At 32.8% G+C, this 24,403-nt stretch overlaps 1 protein-coding gene across 1 annotated transcript in view; it reads left to right on the forward strand.

The window, feature by feature from the left end:
• The window catches only part of LOC143910313 (uncharacterized), a 157,751-nt gene that overhangs the window by 126,300 nt on the left and 7,048 nt on the right, over positions 1–24,403 (forward strand). Inside the window, exons 8-11 of the mRNA XM_077428730.1 lie at positions 9,700–9,818; positions 12,802–12,926; positions 13,740–13,918; positions 13,994–14,401. Coding sequence (XP_077284856.1) covers positions 9,700–9,818; positions 12,802–12,926; positions 13,740–13,918; positions 13,994–14,401 — 831 coding nt within the window. The remainder of the gene's footprint in view (positions 1–9,699; positions 9,819–12,801; positions 12,927–13,739; positions 13,919–13,993; positions 14,402–24,403) is intronic.

Raw genomic sequence — 24,403 nt, forward strand, 5'->3', positions numbered from 1 at the left:
ATTTTTATTCTTTATTTTCATATACATACTATTTTATATATTTTCTCTCCTAAATAAATACGTGTAGAATGAACTAAGTATTTTAAGCCTTAAGAAATTGTACATACAAACTCTTTGAAATACATTAACACTACAGTGTCTGAAACACTGCATTACTAAATAACATAGCTTAACAGATCGACTAAAATTCCGAGACTAAATCCTCCAGATTAAACAGTTTATAAAAAGGATTTGCATTCAATGTAGGCATATAGATCTATTATAACGTTTAATTGAATGTTTATATCAGATGGCACACTTTTAAATTGAACTTACATATTTTTAAAACAATGTAAATATGTTTATGCTGTAGAATTTTTATTTTATGCGATGAAATATTTTAAATTGAAATTTGATTAGAGTTTTAATTATTTGGTTGGTTATTAAAAAATGTTGAAAGCTTAAACAAAATTTACAGTTTGGTTTTCAATTAATTTGCTTTTATTTATGCATCGAAAAAGAATAATTGATCATAGTGATTACTTTGTCAGACTAAAAGCTACTGAAAACACGCGCTAGACTTTATTTATAACAACAAGACTGAAGAGAAACGAAGCAAATTGTTCGTATACAAGCGAAGGAAGAAAATGTTAGAATAAAGAAAAAACGCAACTCCCGAGAAGAGAAAAGGACAAAAAAGGCGTGCTAGTAGAACCGTTAAAAAAAATAGAGATTTTTAAATATAATAAGAAGAGGATTGTAAAACAACTAACGCAATATTTCAAACACATTTCGCTAAAATCTCTAATATGGTAGACAGTTCGCAGACTCATATAATAAATGTGTATATAGTAACGTCAATAAATATAAAAATTGAAATGAAAAGGGGGACTGTCAAAGTTGACTGTATTTGACCTTTTTCGCGTCCTTCTTCTTTCCTCATCCCTTCTGATATTTCTTTTCACGGTGTTCCCAAGAAATCAACATACCGTCTAATGGATCGGACCTGTCCTGCACGACTCCCAAAGCAACTTTTCCAACTCTTCACCCATTATAATATTTATAAAGTGGCATGTACATACTATACGAACGGGGGATAACCTTTTTTTATATCCCCCTACTCTCCTACGGCGCAAAGATTTAGTAGGGGGCCAACTTGGGGAAAACTTTTGGAAGACGATAAGACTTCTCTAAACGGAAACACTGATCGTATCGTAAACGTACAGTGGAGTAGTTCAACGTATAGTTTTGTGTATTTAGGATATGATGAAAACGTTAAATTGCTTATATTTATATTACAAGAAGGATTTTACTAAAGGACAACATTTCCCAGAAGAGAAATGTTCGATAACTTTTAGGATTTGGCCCGCAGCTTATCAAACTGTTTAAACTGGACCTATTTAATAATCAATGTTATTGAAACAATTCGGAACGAAAAATAATATTTGATTTTTTTTTTTATATTTTCAATTAAACGTTTATTATATATAAACATACAATATATTGATATATGTATATACATATTTAAGACCATGATATTTTTTATCAGTTTTATATTTGTTTTAAAACTTTAGAGAATGAAAATGTAGTTTTTATTCTTAGCACTCTCTTCTATTCGCAATTCCCAAGTACAAGTTGATATTCCATTTTTAAGTTTTGATAAAACACTTTCATTTTATTTAGTTGTAACATATTTTAAAGAAATTTTCCAATATAAACATTTAACAACGTTTCGAACAAAAAAGTATAAAAACATTGTTGTATTTGCTTTATGTACATGGATAATTGTGCGTACTTTTCGTTTGAATTTTATAGACAGTAAATAGTCTTGAATATTTTTTCGGACTACGTACAATGGCGACAACAAGGGGTAAAAATCCCCTGGACCGGAAGGGTGGAAACGCAGCGAGAGATATATATTTTTTCTGGATGAGAAATAGAGGAAATCAAACTCGGCGAGGGATAATGAGCGGACTGCGGGACCTCTTGAAAAACTGCGCACTTATTGAAACGGAAAATTTATAAGGGCTCCTCCTAGAATAGGCTCTTCCGACTATTGCCGCAATTTAGTTGTAATGGCTTCATCGCCGTCGAGAGCAGACCTCGTCCTCGTCGTCCAGATCGACATCGTCACTTCTCCAAGATATCTCAAATCATATATCTTGCACCTGACGTTGACGTTTGCACCTGACGAATTTCGCCCTTAATATTAATTCAACATACCAACATTCTAATGTATGAATTTATAATGAAACTTGTTAGGAAGAATATTTTTCGCTCAGTCAAAGCCCAGGTTTTGTGAAAAATTAAAAAAAAAAAAATTATCTACAAATGTTGTCCCAATTCCGTCACATACCTTAGTATGGAATAGCATTGGAATACAATTCCAGACATCTGGTTTAATAATAAAATATGAATTGCGATATTCGCGCTTCCATCACACGTTCGCAGCACAGCCAGTCGGCTTGACGTTTTCAGCGTATAATTCACATTGCTTTTCAGTCACATTTTAACCCCTTACCCACACCCTTTCGATCTCCCCCCATCTTCTCGACGCCTTATTTTCTTTCACCGAATGACGTGAGGTGTCTCGCTGACGTACGCAGTCTCTGAAATTTCTTTCATTTGCACACTAGCGGTTATTTTACACGATCGAGATATGTCCCTTGTTTTGCCCCTACCTGAATCCCGTCTTGCCTCTCGGCTTATCCCGTGGATGAATATCCATCATAAGAAAGCACCTGTTTCTTTCGTTTCTATCCAGGCACGCTCTATCTCACTCTGGTGTATGCTGAAAGTTCAAACCTCTCGCGATTCTCATCCCCCTTCTGATCCTCATCCTTCCACCCGCGGCGCTCACCTGCCCAACTTTTGCAAGAGATAAGGACCTCGCCGTGTCAAACAACAAAACATGTATCTCTCAGTGAAAGAAATTTTCTCAAGGTATATCGAACTTGTGATAAAACTTACCTGTGCGCATTAAAATAAATTCTCTTTTGAATTGAAGTATCTACATTTGTGTATAGGTAAAAACCGATAATACAGTTACATACATTATTTTGTATCTGTGTTTAAAAAACAAAATTATGAGTGAATATTTCATCATATCAGTTCTAAATATCCATCTGTTATGTGAAACTAACGTACATATGTACATATATGTATATCTATATCAAATACATTACTTACAAGTACTGTTCATAGATGGCGTTGCCTGTCATATCCAGATGAATATATTATTATTTGTATTATTCAATATATTAAGCTATATCTTAGATAAATAAATAAATAAAGATAATATCAATTAAATAATACTCTTAACTATAATTTAATTTAATTTTTTATATTAAATTGAAATTTCAAACGGAATTCTTAGCGGCGAAAATCAGTGCGAAGGTAGAGTATAAAAAATGCTTTTATTAATTTAACGACCCGTGCGCAGTGCAGGAGTTTGGATGTAACAAGCATTGGAATAGAAACCGCAATCACTTATCAAATCTTCCGGAGAGCGAGAGTAGCCGGAGAAAAGATCAGAAACTCTTCTTTTTCCGTGGTAGACAAGTACACACGTACACACAATGTGATGGTCAAATTAATGGGGGACAAGCCATTAAACATGGAAAGTTGGCCCGTAACAATGCTAATGGAGGCGCACAACAATAACGGATGGACTCGGGACCACTTCAATGCCTCGTCGTCGTTAAGATAAAACCCCCATTGCCGAATTCCTGGATGAAAATCCCGAGGGGTAGTTTCCCGTAGCCTGTTATTCAGATTCGCCAAGGTAACCCGTCGGGTTATTAATGATGGTCGCGACAACCCCATCCTCCTTGAAAAGAGGCTGTGTCACGTAAACGTAAACACTCCTGCCGGCTAGAAATATACCTATAACTCTTTTTAGCGAATCGATAATTCAAATAATGCGTACCTACGCGTTATAGGAAATTACCGAACAGCGGATGGCGTAATATTTCATAGTAAACATTTTATTTAGACCGTCCTTTTCAAATATGTTTCAATAATATTAAATGAATTTGTATTTTAAAATACTTGGAATTTTTACTGCTATAATTTTAATTGTATTTCAACTTTTAGCCTTTGAGTGCATATTTAGTTTATATACCATTAGGAACTTTTTTAATATAATATTAAATCTGAATGCGGATGATAGATATAAGGGTACTTGTACATATGTACAAGTCAGAGGTGGACCCTAGTTAGAAAAAAAACGACAAAAATAAGAGAGCGTATGGTGTACGAGGCGAAAAGGTTGCTCTGAGGGCGCTATGAGGGAACACTCCCTCTGCCTCTGGCTCTTTCCCTCCAGTAGCCAACAAAGCCCGTAATTTAATAACATTTAAAGAGGGTTGTTTACATGATAATTTCACAAAGGGGTTCCGGCTTATTTTGGAAATGTATTAATTGGCGTTAATGAGAATTAAATTGTTGGCGGAGACCCTTTATCATATTGCGGCCAACCATCACAAAGGTCGCGCCGAAATTAACTACCCCAACGCCATTTTTAACGTTTCATACCAAAAAAAATCAAAAACCGTGCTTTTCCGTAACACTAAATTTTCCAATTAAATTCATAATAATAATCGATATTTTCATAATGATTATTTGCATTTCCCTTACACAATATTAAAATATCTGGAATATTAAGCATCGATCGCTAGCACAAAACATTTACAATTTTTCAACACTCAATTCATTACAAGGCTTTTTATTAGGTTTATTTTCAAATTCATATTAATTCGTTTGTTTTAAAATTTTATAATATTTCATTTTTTTTAACGTTTTTATCCTGTGTGTGAAGATCTATAATGTTATTTTAATCGCTTTTTGGACCCAAAAAGGTTAGTTTCATTTAATTTTATCAAAATCCTTGAAGATGTTTTTTAGCATATGTTAAATAGTATAATAAAAATTTTGTTACATAAATCCCACTAATCATTAACATAACCTGTGAAGTACTTGAGAGATTTACTTTATAATATTATAATACCAAATGCACGAGTATGTATTAAGAATAAGATTATCACATTAATACTTAACACTTTCAATATAATTAAATTATTCAATTTAAAAGAGGTGTAAAATGTCTGAAAATTGAATTGCCATCTTTACAGTTTCAATTTGTCCAAATGGTTCAGTAAAAACGACATCAATTTGAATGAAATATAGAAAAGTAAATACTATCACGTACTTTGTTAGTCGAAACTTTTGTATTTAGACTTGCACATGCATACGTATCCGTCTCGCAAGATATTATTCCGTTCACGCTTCATCAATCTTGGAGCAAAGATACCGGAAATGGGCGTTGTGCCAATGAAAATTTTCTTAAGAAAAGATTTTTTCCGAGAATATATTTTTTTTGTACATTTATGATTGAATATCCATTACTTCAAACTGGATACATCACTAGTGGCAGTGTGTAATTTACCTGGTGCGCGATTCCCTCGAGAGCAGACACACCGACTCAGTGAACGAGAGTGGTAGGGGTACTGCGAACGGTGCTCTATCTTTATTAGGGAGCCGGATTTATTTAGGACCTGCCTATACTGGTGCGCATATAACGAATTTATAGATGTCGTTATAACGGGAATGGGTGAAAAATATACGCCGAACAAATAATGATTTATGTCGGACCGAAGGTTTGAATTTATGCAAAACGGAAACGATCACTGGGTAAATCGGCTTCCGTTGAAACGTCGCGTTCGATAAATTGATATTTAAGAAGCACTGTTTTAAATTTATTTTCCGTCAAATCTATTACTAGAATTTATTTCGGGCTGTTACGAATATTATTATAAATTAGGGTACATCGAAAATAGCAAATGATGTTTTGTATCATAGGGAATTCGTAAAAAATAATATAAAAAAATATGTATTTGCACTTGCATTCAAGGTGAAAATCGTAAATTTTACCGATTTTCAAAGGTTTTTTTTTTTAATTCAATCTTCATTTAAGTAGTTTGATTTTTAATTCACTTCATCATATAAATTTTACATTAAAAAAAGCTCACATGGGATGTATTTTCACATGTCTAAGGTACGAAAAAACAATCTGAAACATCGTCGCGCGTGTCTAGTTCATTATCGATATTCCGTAAAACATCGTTTCTCACGTTTACCATAATATAATATATACTAAATATGTTATTATTTACAAATATCTTTACACATATTTTGATCGATTTTGAAAAAAACACTTTTTTTTAATTATAAATTGATGAAAATAAATAATTGTATATCAAAATTTCCAAAAACTCCAAAGAGATATTTAATTCGTTATTCGGAAAAAAAGTCGACGTGTGGATAAAATTGATTTTTCAATTTTATTTTTATGGTTAAAATAGTGACATCGATAAAATTTACAATTTTCACAAACTCAAATGGTTTGGCGGCAATGCATTTTTTTTTAATAATTCCTAAATTAGTTTTTACGGATTTTCCATGATACCGAACATCTTTTCCAACTCTACCCTGTTTCCAAATTCCATAATTCGCTGTTTTCAATTTACCCTAATATTCATGCATACATATATATGTATGTAATTCGACTACCTATTTTTATATATAATAATATCTTTACTATGTTACGTAATGTATAAGTAATATCAAGCAAAGACCTAAGCTGAATGATATTAAATAATGTATTTTGAATCAAATTTATTATTTCTGTCTGTTATTGTGATCAATTTATTTACATTCGATGCTGCTTTTGTTCGAAATAAGATTGTTTTCATATTTATGATTAATGTTCTGCTTTTTCGCAAAAATAATATCTCGAATATACTTATGTTCAAATGTAGTTACCGGGAAGAAAATATAAATTTTGTGAAGTACATAGGGGAATGATGTTTCCGCTGCGTATAATTTTACTTGTACCAGTTTTAATAAAACGACGTTAATAACGTTTGTGTACAAATACATTCAAGTACATACTATATATATTGTTAGCAACGTAATACTAAATGTTATAATTTGATTTAAAAATTTAAAAAAATAAATATATATATATATATATATATATATATATATATATATATATGTATATGTATATATATATATATATATATATATACATATATATATTTCGTTCCCGGAGCATCATAGTTTTATGTAAAAATGATGTAATAGTTTTTGTTCAAGAGTCGGTCGCGCGTAGAATTTCCATAATAACGGGCACAGGGCAAGGAGGTGGGTAGAGGCCAGGTGGAGTTTTCCCAAGTTTTTCCGCCCTCTTTTAATATCCCCTCACCTTCTCGGGTGGGTGTACAGAGTTGAATGCTTATTTTTATTTGGCAGTGGAAGGGGAGGGCTCCCCGTAGGGCATCTTCGAACTTTCGACGAAGACGACAATCCACGCCGCCCACCTGCTTCTGCCGAGTACATCTTAAAGCACTTTACCGCAGACTTTCTCGAACCTCGTTTGATAGGGTTTCGAGGGTCGCATATTGTGATCTCTCTTCCTTCGTTTTTTTTCTCTTCGCCATTTTCTTCTTTTCTATTCCATTTTTCTCGAATATATCGTATATACATATGTACATATCTACGTACATATTACAATATGTATGTATACTTAAAATATACATACATATGTATGTACATTGATACATTGCATATCGAGTATGGTAGACTAAAGCGATTGCCAGGGGAGCGTCACTCTTTCAAAGCGCGCCAAATTACATTTTTCTGTGCGCTTGATGAACTTAAATTGAATTTCTATCACGGTCACATCATACTGCAGCTACCTGATCAAGACAAATTATATATATTTTACCAGAACTCTCTATTTCATTTTTTAATCAATCATGCACATTCGTCATTATCGCTCCAGTGCGACGAGTGAACTACACAGACCAAGAAATGTAAATTATCAGTACATAATTATTGTATACTAGTGTTTTTACCCAGCTTCGCTCGGTATTTGGAAAATAAGCCAATCTAATAGTAAACATTTTATTACATTTATTTGAATAGTTTTATTTTATTTAAATTTATTTGAATATTTATTTGTTTTTTTATTAAATTGAACGTCTACGACCCAAACAAACATACATACAAATTTTCTTTCGAAATTATATATTAGATTTTACATTCAATACGATTATCTGTGGTCAAACGGATTGTAAACGTATTATACAAGGCAAATACGATCAACATCCACAGAGACTTTAAACTAAGACAGAGACAATGGAGAAATTTGCAGCATTTATAGAAATCAGCGAAAAATCCAGATTCGGAATGACTCGAATTTTCGCAATAGAACAGAAAATTCCTATTTGTAGGAACCGTTTCAATGAAAATCAGGAAAATTGAGAAACTCTCAAAGGAAACGATCGACCTGGAGTCACATGTACAAGGTCTGACCAACATCAACTAGTGGGAATCAAACCGTGACCAGTTTGTTCGAAAGTATTATTCAAGTCCTTATATTTGAAAGTGGTATAAATCCACTCTTCTTCATTTCGAGAAATATTTCTCAAAGCATTAAATATAATGTTTTGCATTTAACAATAAATACTCGCAGCCTGAAATACATTTATTATGCTTTTCCGAGATTCTAAACATATCGCATTAAAATAAGTGATAACAATTTGTGAATTAAGTCCAATAGTTTTTTTGGAACTGGAAATTGAACTTTCACTTTCAAATATAACGGCTCATATGCTAACCACTAGTTCATGCAGCTGGATTATATGTTGAATTTAATTTTAAAACCCAGAACAGTCCATGTATAAATGATTAAGTTGGCATGCTTGGTTCGAGTGTATGTTTAGTATATTTAAGTTGGTATGCTGGGTAACACTATGACCAAACGACAGTTCGTTCCAGCGCATGGCCTCCCTTACTACGTGTCCCTTCACGAATTAAATTAAAGTTTAGTGTTGATTGGGCGAATGATCCATACATATATAAAATGGTTCAAAATATATTTATCTGAATAAATATTTCATACCCATAATACTTTATATTTAAGTATTCTAAATGTAACTATAAATATTCTACATAATTACCTGGATTTGAGCAGTGGTTGTAACAAAGGAAAGTTGCTATAGTGCTCGAAACCTGTCAGACTTCTTATAAATTGTTCCAATATTGTATCACAGAGCTAACAAACTGAAATTCATACAAATGGCAGACTTTCCAAACACAAAGAGATCGGAGAAATGTCAATAAAGCGTTAAAATATTCAGCGAGCGCAAAAGGGTCGAAAACCGCCACCGTGCATGCGATACATCAAATGAGCGAAATTTCATCGAGCGATCGCCCTTCAACGAAACATCAAATACTAATTTATTATACACGCTCACATGCATAGGTGTGCTATTATATGGAGCGTAATATACGTATTTATGTATTATATTATTGTAGAATATGTACGTAAATGTCGTCCTTATTTATATGTCACGTTTCGCCGCCCACAGCAACAACAGCATGGGGCCATAAAATTAAAAAATACCTTATTTGACATTCTTGCTTTAAGGACGACGCTACGTTATGTCGTGAATTTCATACACAGCGATATCTTTAAATCTGGCAAAAGCGCTTAATAATGTACAATATTGAAAATTTAATACATTCTTGAACACATTTTCCGCCGTACTCGCGAGCAAATTCAGTGATGATTTTTTTTTCCTTCATATTTTTATAATACGAAATTTGTTCCTCGAGTACTAAATTGTTATATGTATATTTTTTTGCTTTCAGGTGTGTAATAAGATCTTCGGTAACGCTTCGGCACTGGCAAAACACAAGTTGACTCACAGCGATGAAAGGAAATACGTTTGTTCAATGTGTGCGAAGGCATTCAAAAGACAGGATCATCTGTAAGTTAAATTAAATGTATATAAAAGATTGAGATTTTCTTCCAATTTTTAAAAGTTTGAAATAATATTACGGATTTTCAAAAAAAAAAACAGATGATCAGAAAAATTATCTTCTTTGGAAATTCAAAGAAAATTACGTCATAGCATTCCTTTTTTCAATAATACGGAAATACACAACGATATGTTTTCTTTTTAATAATTTCTCCCTATATCACATGTTTTAAATAATATAATATTTAAATAAATTTAAGCCAAAGTATAATTTGATTACCATACGTATCAATGTAATATTTTTATCACCAAATTTTCTTAAGAAAAAATTTCCATACACATAATTTAGGACCTTAATTTTTATTATGTATACATTTTTTTATTATATATACATATATATATATATATATATATACATCTGTACTTCCTCGGTTTATGCAAATGGATTTTATTTGAACTAGTCTGCGTTACGTAAACTCGTTGAAACCTATCTAAGAACCCCAAGTTCTAAAAAAAAAATAATAATAATAATAAGGTGGAGAAGTACTCCTTTTGTCGTGTTGATTGCCACAGGATCCTTGATCGGCAATATAGCCCCCTCGCATCAAAGGATATATGTACATATGTATGTAGTATGTATGTGTAGCATATTGTCACAACCCACTTCAAAGCATCGACCAAATTGCACAATCAGCCAAAGCCACCGTCGAAATCAACGTTGATTACACGACAGGCTGACAATCGATGTGTCCAATAATATCAGAATAGTACACAACTCGAGAGACCGAACGTCTCAAAGCTCACATTTCTCAATCGATCTGGGACACTGTCCCAATAGAAAGATCTTAGGACATCTTTCGTCTCGCTAAGTCAATGATAAGTCTTGCTGAATCAATCAGTGATAAATAATTCAATCGATTTCCAAACTCTTGGAGCAGACCCGTCTACATATTCGCACATTTATTTTATGATTGATACTACGAATCTGTAGACACTCGTCTTTATATCCATTTTTGTTGGTTTGGATCAAATCACTTTCTTATTACATCAAAAAAAAATCCTTCTTATATATAGTCACAAAGCCACTAAGACACTTGTCAAACCATTTTCGATCAATATGTCAGAAGTGTGGGAAAAAAAATAACAACAAAACCTTTTCATAATACTGAGACCCCAACATAATTCCTTGGAAGCTTCGGACGAACCTTTTGGAAAAGGTTGGTAGTGTGACACGGTAGATACTTGGATATATCGTCACACTCCCCTTTCTCCCTATCGTCTCAGATATAAATAGATTATAGGTCTATTGAAGCAATTTTATCGTCTTCTCATGGCCCTTCCTCAAAGACGACTCCTCCCTCAGGATGGATTATGCTTTGACATTTTCCTTGAAGCGCCGTTTGTTACCTGTTATACAAAATCAATATTTGATACAAATACAGCCACTCAACTATGCGCACGAAGGGAGAGAAATTGTGCGATTAATTTCACCTGCCCTCTAAGTGCTTTTGTAATTTTCATAATGTAAAAGCTGTTTGTTGAAGTTCAAAATTAACGGGGTTTCACAAATTTGTCATCGATGCCGTAATAACTATGAACAGAAGCCATGTTATTCCTATTTATGTTTCTATGTACATATGTTCATTGTATATCCTAATTAAAATTATTATTTTTATTTTTAAATATGTATCCAACAAAGACATTCTATTTCATCGAAAACAGTAATTACATACAAGCCAGTACTTATATTTAATTATGTACATATGTAGTTATGTACAAATTTGATTTTCACTATTTTAAAACAGCCTGTGTTTAGATTTCTACAAAGTGTATTAGGTCAAATCTCGCCACTGTGACTGCAAAACGTTTCTTTAGTATAGGACTTTTGTACTTTTTATGGGACATTTCGTCTCGTTATTTTTTACTACTCGATCTCCACCAACCCCACCCCGTTTGATCAGCCATTCTCGACAAAGTTGAAAGTGTCTTTTTTTACAGTTCTCACATAAACATTCGAAAAGGCGAAGAAGAGTTATATCCGTTCTTTTTCTAGTTTTATTCTTCATACATATGTATAATAAATTACTATACAGCAGACACTCTTTATTTTTTCTCCTTCGGCACATTCAGAGATGTCACCAACGTCAGAGATGTATGTATGTATGTACATATATGTATGTACATACATACATGTGTACCTATACGTACCTCTTTGTAAAGCTGACGTGTTACTTTCGATTTTACAAATTTTGGTAACGATGTGATAAATCAATTGTAGTGTGATTGATGGTAGCAACACTGTTTTGATCCGAAATAATTGATCATCAAGAGGAGCAATTCTTGAGTGGGTTGAGGTTGGTTTGTACCTATACTTGTGGTTCGTGTGGCGTTGACACACCGCGTGATTAACGACCGTACTTCAAACATCTAATCTAATGAAATGACACTTCTCAATCACTGCCACTGCTTATCTCTCCACATCTGATTCTAGTATCGATCGTTTCATGCACCATCCCGCTTTTTTTTTTAAGAAAATTCCAATTAATTAATTAGTAGTCCCAAAACGACCTTCTTTGTTGTTTTTAATGTGAAATTTATTCATTTCTAAGAACCTTTCGTTTAAAAAAAGTGCTGAAAAAATCTTCATCGACAAAATTTTTCATTTAATAGTATTATAATCATAAATTTGTTATTCAATTAGAATGTTTCCATGGCTTCAATTATATTATTATAATAATTGTTCTTTATATTTATTTTTGTATTTTCTTTCATCGAAATAAATAAAATAAAAAGTCGACCTGAGTTGAATTCATCCGAAGAAAATGAATTATATTTTTGTTTCCGAAGGTTTCCCATTTAGAGTCACCCATCCCCTTCTGGCGGACTTAATTAAAATTTCAACGTGGGCAAACGCAAACACGCCCACCCCGTTTTCGACCTCTCCACGGTTTATTAACAAGTTTCTGAACCAATATTCGAATTCAATTTGCAGCAACGGACACATGCTCACCCATCGAAATAAAAAACCTTACGAATGTCGAGCTGAAGGGTGCGGAAAGTCGTACTGCGATGCCAGGTCGCTCAGAAGACACGCCGAAAACCATCACGGTGCACCAGGTAACTTACGAAACTTACCAATTTATCGATTTCAATTAGTTTTCAATTTAAATATATGCTAAAAGTTGGATTTTATCAGCAATTTTCAAAAGGACCAATGCCAACATTCTCTTCATCAAAATCAATTTTCGACGGGCATTTTATGGAGTGTCTGAATTTCGAAAACATTGTTAAAAAGTTTTGTAATAACTCAAATAAAAGTTATTTTAGAGATAGATTTGAGGAAAATGAATACAGATAAGTGGGAGCAAAAAACCTCTCATATTTTTTAGCATCAATTCATTCACTCTCAAGTTATCCCTTTTCTCATTGATTTGAAACCATTTAAAATTCAATCATTGTAGATAAAATTTACAGCAATATTATATAAATAATTTAGTTGATTATGTCAAAATATTTCCGTTACTAAAGTATCAAGCTAAAGTTATCGTAATTATAGACACAAATACATAGTATATGAAATAACATTATTGGTCCAAAATTATTATGTATATTTTAGTAGAAAATTATGTCAATATCCATTCTACTCCTTGGTCATTATATTTAACAATTTTGGTCACAACTATTACATTTTTCGCTGTCAAAACCACTCTAGTATATAGGTATTAGTTTATAAAAGCACACTTTCAATACTAAACATGAAAAATGGCAAAGTTTGAAAACAATGGGATAAGAACCCAAACTTCGTCACACGAAAAAATCGATACCGAACAAGAAGAGGCTAGTAATAAATAGATGAATTTTGATGGATAGTTATTTACGACTATATCATCGCTTTAAATAATGGAATTAATTATTATATTGTACTTGCAGCGAGTGATGCATCTTCGCCTGGTGGATCATCCTGTATTCAATACGCGCCAAGTGGAAACAAGGACATGAGCAAAGACGGTCAAACTTCCTCAGACAATAGTCCATCTCCAGTCAGACCTAAAGACAGTCCAACAACAGCCAGACCCTCACCTGAAAGTACTCCGATTCCTCAACAAAAGGTAGAAGACTTTCATATAATGGAAACATTTTTTTAAACCATCACTATGTAGTTAAAATAGCGTTTTTTTCAACAGTCGATCAAACCAAGCACGGAAGCAACACAGTCTAGTCAAAAGCAGCAAAGTCAATCAAGCAGCAACAGCAGCAATATCAGTAGCAGCCCGCAACAAATCAACCAACAATCAAAACCGCAATGCAATCAATCGAAGCAGCAAACGAATGGTCAGCCGAAGCAGGCCAATGGACAACAGGGTAAATCTCAAAGTGGACAAGGAGCGGTGTCTCCTAGCCAAGAATCACCGAGCAATCAAGGAAGTCACAAAGTCGTAGCCGTTAAAAGTTCGACTGGTCCAAGTCCTACTGGTGGCCAAGCTTCTGGAAATACCAGTCCAGAAAGTGCTGGAAACAGTAGCAGTGGTGCTTCAAGCAAATATACCAAACCCACGACTGTACAGAGACCACCTCGAACTTGGAACATGCAGGTAAAATTTATTCATTAAGAATGCATGAATTCTAAACATTAAAATGCTTAGAAATCGTCTCTTACTCTTACATATTACACTAAGAATAAGATGTTTTATTTTATATTTTTGATATATGTATGTATGTACATATGTGTGTCTCGACTGACCACTGAGTTTATAATATCGAAACAAACAAAAACGAATGTATACGAAAATTTTATATGACACCTCTTATTCGTATTCATGGACCTATAACCTGATTCTTGCTATGTGGATATAAATATATGTATGTATGTACATACATATATATGGGTATATTGCGAGTGCTCAGTGGGGTGGCAGAGGGTGGTAAGGGAGGACCTTCTGATTTATGATATCCTTAAATGGTTTGTTTTCACGGAGCCGGGTTGTTGTCTTTCATCGCCTCACACCCAAAAACCCTTCTTTTCGAGAAAAGCGTCATCCCGCGCACAAGGAAAATCTCCCATTTTCTTTTCTTCTCGACGGACACGCGGGTTTTCACACACGCTAAGATGTAGCTGACTATGTATGTATGTATGTATAACATATGGCCGTAATTCTATCAGCAGTTCTCCGTGTTGATAAAGTCGAGGAATTGTGTATAGAATAAAACACACCGGAGAGATTCACTTTAGTGGGCATCAGATAATACTGGAATCGTTCGCGGGTTTGCATGGCCTGCCCATGAAACCTCGCATCCCATATTGCTTTCTAGCATACGTCAGGAATTCTAAACCAGTGCTAATAACTTCGAAATATTTCATTTTGACTTAATTCGTCCGAAGTGTAATAAAATCAATTTTAGATCCCTGCAAACATTAGCTTATTCTTTATTCAATCCAATGTACGAGTACACTTTAGTGTTTACTCAATCGGTGAACATATTCAGTGCTCCTTTCCATTTTTACCATACCTATTTAGTTCGGGAAAGGCAACTGAGTAAATCTTTTTTACTACTCTATTAAATTTGGCAAAAAAAATCAAGCAATGTAAATTAACTACATATTTTTCGTACCCAATTATTCAAAGTGCTTTTTTCTATCATTCAACATTCTATATAAAACTATTGCTTTTGCCTAAACAAAATTTCAAACATACAATTTTTATATCACATTTCTTACTCCCTTTTACAGTCTTTCCTACAGTGTTTTCGTCTTCGAACACCGTTCTTAAAAGTAATCGTAACGAACGCTTACAATTTATCAAAAGTATCAACTAGACAAATAGATCACACTAGACTCTTTTCCAATGTTTAGAAACTTATCCGAATACGTGACAGCACCAGATGTATTAAATATATAATATCCTTTTTCCATTTATATGTCAAATTTCTTTGGTCCTATTGCTCTAGAGAAAAAAATATTACAATCTTCTATTATTCACACGACAAAGTATTTTGCCGAAAGTTAAGTAAAAACACTAGTGTTTTTATCGAAAGTCGAAATTTCAAAGTGTCTCATTTAAGAGTCAAGCGTCGTATTCAAAAATAGCGTGCGGAATTAAGTAAGAACGTAATAGATATAAAAGAAAAGAATTTAGCAGATTAGGTGTGTTTTGCACGACTGGCCGATCGAGGCTTACGGTGAGTTTTATTTACAGAATAACGTTGAGTCGCCCATTTTCTTTCCCATTTACGTTTTAGCCTCTCCCTTCGCCGCTTGTTGTTTTGTTCCAAATAAACGCTCCCTCTTTCTCTCCCCCTTTCTTTTTTTTCCCCATTCCCGTTTTATCAATACATATTTTCGCCAGGAATATTTCCGATTCCCTCGAGAGTCTCGGTCATAACAATATAAAGTTGGACGGCTTTCGCCGTAACGGCCGTGTAACGTGAAAATCCGTGGATCCGTGCAGAATTCGCAGCGAAGTCCCTCACTCATAATGCGCCACTCTGCGAGAATCCTCTCCGCTTTTCGGCCCTCACTTTATTCGATGGACTGGAAAATGGTGACTTCATATCTCCTTTTTCACATAGCCGATGTTCATTTGCTTTATTTTTTATTTAAAAAATCCTTATATATATGTAATACATATAATACGCAGTAAATATGTAAGACATTGCTATTAGCCAATCACCGTTTACTATAATATATTACCTTTGTATTTATGTACATATGTATATGTATAAACATATACATATACTGAAATTAGTTATCTGGATGAATTTAATTCCTTTCTAATTTAAGCTATTAATTCATTCATATGCTTTTTTCGTGCCCCTCCTTACTTCTGAATACGCTAATTTGAATGATTATTACATTCATTCATTCATCGATTCATTTCAATTATAATATAACTACACGATCCAGCAATCACTTCTCTTTCAATCTTTTCATGCTGACCTGTACCTATGCTTATATATTTTTTTCTACTCAGTCAACAGCTTCGGCCACATCAAACATATTTTGTTGAAAAATTATAATTCTAAATAACGAAAAGTACTATTGAAAAAAAATATTAGACTAAAACAATAAAGTTCATAAATCATATTGTATAATTATTTAAAAAGAAGTTTGATAATACATACATACATACAGTAGTATAGAAATACAGATATCAAATACAAAATACAAATTAAATAAACAAGAGAAAATACAAAAAATAAACTTAAAAAACCCATCTAAGGAAGTCTAGAAGTTTATATTTAAAATGGTTTAAGTTACTAGAAGTTACTGATTCATTGGATAGACTATTCCAATATTCGATGGATTCTCTTATTATTTTGAAGTAAATATCTTTTTTGAGTCTGAGAGTATTGACCTTTCAGATGAGTGTTATTGTTAAACGTTTATCATATGCCAATATTGTAATGGATATTTATAATTATTTTACATATATATAGAGAGACTTCAATTATATAGATCTCTTCGCATTCTTCTCATCTTCAAAGTGCAAAGATTCATTCTTTACCATTTCATATCATATGAAAGTGATTTAAGTTCGGAAGGCATTTTTGTAATTCTTCATTGGACCCTTTCTTAACATACGCCTTTTTTAAAATAAGAGTTCCAAATGGAATATGCAATTTCAAGTTCAATTCTTCGAATAACTCTACTAGTCAATATCATTATGAAAGTCACTGAATTCATGGGAATATGTAAAAATGTACATAAAATACATACAAAATAAAACAATTTTTTTTCCGAAAATTCACACAATTCAGCATTAGTCTTGTAACTCTTATTTATAACCACTTATTTATATTCGATCATAGTAAGGTTCTGACCTTTAAGAAAAGTACCTGTAGATAAGCAGCAAGCCCAAAATATTTCAGATGAGGTGTTCGTTTACGTATCCTGTATTTGCGTGAAGTAGCACTGTTTGTATATGTACATATGTATGTACGTTTGCAGTATAATATACGGTGAAGTAGTTTTTTTTTACGGTGTAATATGACAGAATTGCTCGTAGGCATTTTATAAGTAAGAGGAGATTTATGACCGATAGTAAAGTTTTTATGATGTTTTCGTGGCCGTAACGTGATTTAAATGCACCATCGAAAGATACATGAGATCGAACGTCCCCTTTCGCGCATTTACATCCCGAAATATCATACACATAAGTATATGTGTATATACATATGTATACATATAGTATCCATATGAATGTACAGTACTTGCACTTTTTTTTAAATATTCTGTTTTATGCTTTTTCTTTTTCTTCTTGATAACACTTCTATTGTTGGTCAATTTCCAAAATAGATACTGCAATCGTTTTCCGTCGTTTGAAAGTATGTATGTATGTATGTATGTACATACATATGTACTAAGGGTAGGAGGATATTATTTAATGCCAATTTTAATCTCAAAAATGTTGGCATTCTTTCAAGCGTTGCTTCCTTTACTTTTGACAATCTTTAACTAACATTGGAAGATGAGTGTTGTTCCAGAAGTTTGACAATATATTTGAAAAAGAAAGGAAAACTACATACAAAAGGCAAAAACAGCTTAGTAGGATGAACAGTAGACGCTTCCGGTTCTATTCTACGTATATCCCAATCCCAGCTTTTATTTTATTTATTTATTTATTTATTCTAAACAGACCATTGTGGCATAACAGGAATTCCTAAAGCGCCACAATGGTCAAAAAATATAACACAAAAAAAATCAAAATAACAATTAAACATAAATTAATACATAACGAAAATAATATACTCATCAATTATACATTAAAAAAATACATTTGAACATAAACATAAACACATCCATACATAAACATAAAAAATAGCATTTAATAATAACAGATAAAGTAAAAATATCAAATAAAAAATATAGCATAAGGAATGCCTTGCACCTACAGCCAGTTCCAATAAATATGTAAGAAACAACTACAAATACAAAACATCCCTGTAAGGCCCAAATGGAAGAGAGTTTCAAAATTTCAAAATTTCACTCATAAATCACAATCAATCATGAAAACAATGATGAGCGCAGACTACCAGATAAATGGGTTAGAGTAATTTCCGACTATTTACGCTCACTAAGGTGGAAAATATCACATTCAGTCTCGGCAGCAACGATTTCATTAAGAAGTCGAATAGCTCTTGGAATAAGAGCCATTCGAAAAATAACTGTGCGGGCAGGAGGTACAGCCAGCAAATGATGATGTCTACCACGCACATAGTGATTAGGGACATAAAGTCCCAACTGCTCCAGCAACAACGGGCATGACGTATTACCACGTAAGAGCAGGAGAACGAAACGAATTAATGAGAAGTTTCTCCGAAGTTCAAGGGAATTATACCCATGCATGCCCAAAAGGAAAGGAGTGGGGTAGAGATATGGGTAATACCCATATTCTTTCCTATATAGGAAACGAAGAAATGCTTTTTGCACTTTCTCAATCATCAGAGAGTAATTTGCTTCATGCGGATTCCACACAATCGCATTATACTCTAGCTTACTTCTCACAAGCGAAGTGAAAAGCAAGCTTTTAAAATACTCATCGAACAAATCTCATAGAACACGAAGTCTTATGGTTGACACCTTCGGATTTTGATTTACCTTTAATTATATTGATCATGTCTTATCACCGTTGTGTATGTACAATGTACATACATATGTATGTATGTATATATGTACGTGGATTGAAGACGCTTTCACAAATGATTCGGTGTATGTAGGATTTTGTCTAACGAATGTCCTATGCAGGATAACGCCTCAGGAGCAGCTCTCTATTTGCATCCCAGAAGGACCGAGGGAGAGAGGTGAGAGAGCGTCTGCAGACGAGCTGTTTGCAAAACGACGAGCTGCGCTAGGAACTTGCAAACCTGGCTGCTCCTAATCAAATATCACAAACCAAGGAGTAAAAGGGGGAGAACGGGACGGATTCCATTACGAGCTAAAATCGATCAATGCCGCTCTTCTTCAGGGGACTTAAACTGGACCTCGATAAAAGTCCTTATTAACTATAATTTGATAAATGTTTCTTCATGGTCATAAGATTAAGTTAGCACATACACAGTTCTGGTTAAAATTCGGACCTCAAGAATATCTCACCATTAAACCATTTATTCTCAGTATTTCAAATATAAATACATAGATACGTATTTCAATTAATCAAATCTTACACTGAATTTCATATTCATTAAAATTTTAATTAAAACATTTTGTCTTACAGATTTAATTTTTCATATTCCATTATTTCTAAGAAAAACTTTAAAATTTATCATTAGCCAAATTAATAATCCTATTATTTACGAATAGGCCGCTTTTAAGGTCCATTATCAAAGAAAATAAATATATCCCGTTTTATAAATAAATGAAAATATTATTTCACTTACAATTAGCGAGAAAATTAAGCATCAAGTATATTTAACTAGAGTTAAAAGTGATTCTAATTGTGACTGCGTGATGCTAATTTGAATGCCCTGAAGATGCTACATATCTGCGCACCATCCTAATGCAACCCTCGGAGAAGCAGCAGCTCATGTCCAGTGGGGTGGTCAACCGGTTTCCTCTTAGCTTCCCTCTGTCCCCATTGTTATGTATATGGGTTTATCGGACCTATTTGCAGTGCAATCTCGCTATTCTACTCATATCTTAATGGATTAATTGTCGTTCTCTACCATATTCATGCGTATGCGTACCCCATAACATCAATTTCAATACTAATTACAATATCCCACTATATTCGAACAATATCATTTGGAATTTATTTTCACATTTTAATAAAGAATAAAGACATGTATCGTTTTATGCATTTCATTGATTTTAAATTTCATTTTATTGATTTTAAACAATGTTCTGTGCCTTCAAACAATCCATTTATCTTGAAAGAATTTTCTAAAATGTTTAAGTATTAAAAAAAAAGCTCAATATTCATTTATTGCAGCTTAATTGAGTTGATTATGATATATTTTGACAGATTAACGAGAATTCAAAAAAAGAAAAGTCGACGTTTCGTATGTGCATAATTCGTATGTATACATACGAACATAGTACATATGCGGGTAGGTAACGGAATTATTTTGATACGGTTTCTGACGATGATAGTCTGCGAATTTCTGTAAGGGCTAACCATCCCTCGTTTGTAATAGTTTTCCCACGGTTACTAGTTCAATATCCGTACACCAATGCATTTACATAAAATAGTAATGCATATCTGTATATACATACATACATATTTAATTTTCCTCAAAATCAATTATAGCTCGATGCGAATTTATTTCAATTGTATCAAATCAAAGTAATCCCACAAAATCATTTCATTTAAAATTTTCTTTCAAATATAACGTAATTAGTATTTATTCAGAACGAATGATTTTATGGTACTTACATACATACATACATATGAACATGCAACAGGATTAAATTGGATCTAATTTTACATAAAAACTTTAATCCCCAAACAAAATCAAAGAAATTGTTAATAATTTCAAACATCACTTATCGAGAAAATTTTGCACAGATTATTATCAACTAATTGATCATTATCTCTTCCTTTTTTTGTCTACCTCTCTCAATGAAGTATCGAAAAAAAATACATATATACTATATAAAACACTAAAGTTTGTTCGTATATGTATGTATTTATGTACCTACGTATTTTTCGTCAATAGTCTATTGTTCTGACTTCATCGAACAAATAATTCGCTTTTTTTCCGATTCAAAGGATTCGAAGTTCCCGGGGGCGTAGGCGCCGAGGGCGAAGCCCTAGGGAGCGCAGACGCCGAAGGCAGAGTCTTAGGGGGCTTCGCCCCCTAGGGGGCGCAGACCCCGGGGGTGTACATATAATTTTTTATAAGAGACTTACTATATACACATATGTTTGTTTGTTCGTGACAGTAAATTTAATAAAAAAACAAAAGAGTATTGAAATAAATTTATATAAAATAAAACTATTCAAATAAATTTAATAAAATGTTTACTATTAGATTAGTCATGTTTAAGCGGTTTATATTACAAATACCTAGCGAAGCCGGGTAATAAAGCTAGTATGATATAAAAGGAATAAAATTCAAGTACATATACTTTAATATTCTTTTGCGTAAATTTCAAATGTGTTGCCAAGCAAATTTATCTTGCTAAATATAACATAATTATTTTCTCTTTATGAGGCTGGTGTATTGGTGTATTCAAACATCATTTCTGGAAAATCGATCAAAATATTCACCTCATTGCTTGGCTTATTGTTTACGAATTTCATTCAGACAGATTTGTAGTCAAGGAATTAATAACTTGTATTTCATAATGAACTTCGTTGAATCGCAATTCAGTTCGTGCCAGACGTCTAGACGCCAATTTCAAAAAAAAATAATAATAACCAATTGAAAAAAATTTACCAAATGTAACACTTTCACAATATTTACCGAGAAATTCGTTTTTTTACTAGAATATACATATACATACATATGTATGTTCATAATGCATATGTATGTATATCGAAGATAACAAGCACTGTTATTATTAGATGATTAATACCTATTGTTCCGTGATTAATATGTGGAAACAATGTATGTAATATGCATATGTACATACGCACATACATACGTATTCATATGTATGTACATATATTTGTGCACGAGTTACAATGTGGCGTTGTTGCATAATTGTCAAAAAAAAAACGATCACTTGTAACACTTTCTTTGGCAAGTTTTGCACAATATTATTAAATCCTATACTCGAGCCATTCGTCCGAATGTTTTATCTGTGGAAGGAAAATGGAATGATTCGGATGATTTGCTCGTTCATAGGTAGTATTTACACCTCGTTCAATCCTGTGCAACAAGTTCCTTCCCTTCTCTTTTGATCTGTGATTTTTTTTAATTCTTGCACAAAGCTCATTGTGCACATGTTTCATCCGAAATGCGCTCGTGAGAATTCAGATGGGGGTCGAAAACATTTTATATCCAACTTAAGTATTATTTTATATACATATAATTTGTATTCGTTGTGTACATATATAATTTATATTTGTATTTATAATTTGAGTGTATTCATTTGCTTAACAAAACCGATCTTTGCCGAATCAACCTTTTTCAAAGGCGTATCCTTTGTATGTAAAGATGTTCTTACAGTTTTATATGATGGTAATAAAAATAGTACATTGTATGGATATTATATTTTTTATACAAGTCGTTATATTTGTAAGTGGCGGAATTCCAATTTTCTGTTCCAAAAATACTATTCCTGTTTGATTTAATTCACAAATTGTTATCAATTCAATATGTCCAGAATCTTGGAAAAAGAGAATAAACCTATTACTGGCTACCAGTATTTTTAAATATTGTCGAACAAAAACACTTTTAAAGATAACGGCTCATATAAAGTACCGATTCGCATATATGCTATCTTAAATATTGATTTATTATATTTTATTTTTAATGAAATGTGCTTAAAGACGACAACATTGTTTGAAAAATGTTGGTGATCCCCTTTTAAATCTCGCGGTTCGCAAGGGTCAAACTGACCATTCAAGTCGTCTACTAACTTAACGTTTTTTTTTTTTGCAAAGCCCTTAAGTTTACATTTAATACGAGGAGACATTGGCAAAGTGATCGCGATCGAATCCCTTCAGTTAACCGAGAGCTTTCCACGACACACGGCCTCGTCCGGAAAACACACAATAATTAAATTAAATTGTACCCGTAACGCCTTTATTCAGTTTCGCATTTTAATTTACGAGTACATATCGAATGCATTTGCATATAACGTTCCGTTTCGTTCAGAATGAAAATGTATGGGCTGATTTATCGCGAACGGGACGCAAAAACCACGCAACAAATCAAATGGATGTAATTTGTGAATTATTGTCTTTTTGTGCTAATATCTAACATACACATGTTTGTGTATGATACGCCGAGGATGGATCACTGGATTTCGGAACTGTTCCACACGCCCACTTTTCTCAGGCCCAAGGTAAAAATAAATTTTCCGAGCGTAGAAAATACAATTTTCGATGCGCGTATGGAAATTTCTTCGTTAATTTATTTACATGCAAAATGAGTCATTCGAACGAACACGTAACAGTATGTACATATTTCGCGTATGTTTTCAATTTCAATATTGATAGCACCGTTCAGCTGTTATTTCGTCGCGAAAAGTCGATCAGTCTTTGCAAATATTTGATTTTGTTTTCTTTGCGTTCGTGTTGGCTTTGAATTTGAGATTGGTTCAATCGAGAGAACTTTTGCTGAATATTTTTTATTTGAATTTTTTAAATGCAATGTAAAATATAGAATTGGATATGATGACTTTTTTTATAATGTTACTTTCAACTGTTTTAGTTAAATAAAATAATTGCTTAAATAAAAATTTTATTTAATGTTTTATATTATATACTACATATGTATACCATATGTATATAATATTTCTTTAATTTCATATTTTCCCATGATGACATTACGGGTTGCTCCCGAGCGATATACATATATGTTATTAAACTTGAAGATATATAAATTTATAGATTATAAATTTTGAAATCGTATTCAAATAGTGGTAGGATGGTTTTTGCCAATTTGATGAAGGAACGTTTCAACAATGAAATCAGATAAATTGGCGA

This window comes from Arctopsyche grandis, chromosome 4, assembly GCF_051622035.1.
Source record: "Arctopsyche grandis isolate Sample6627 chromosome 4, ASM5162203v2, whole genome shotgun sequence".
In the NCBI taxonomy this organism is placed as follows: Eukaryota; Metazoa; Arthropoda; class Insecta; order Trichoptera; family Hydropsychidae; genus Arctopsyche; species Arctopsyche grandis.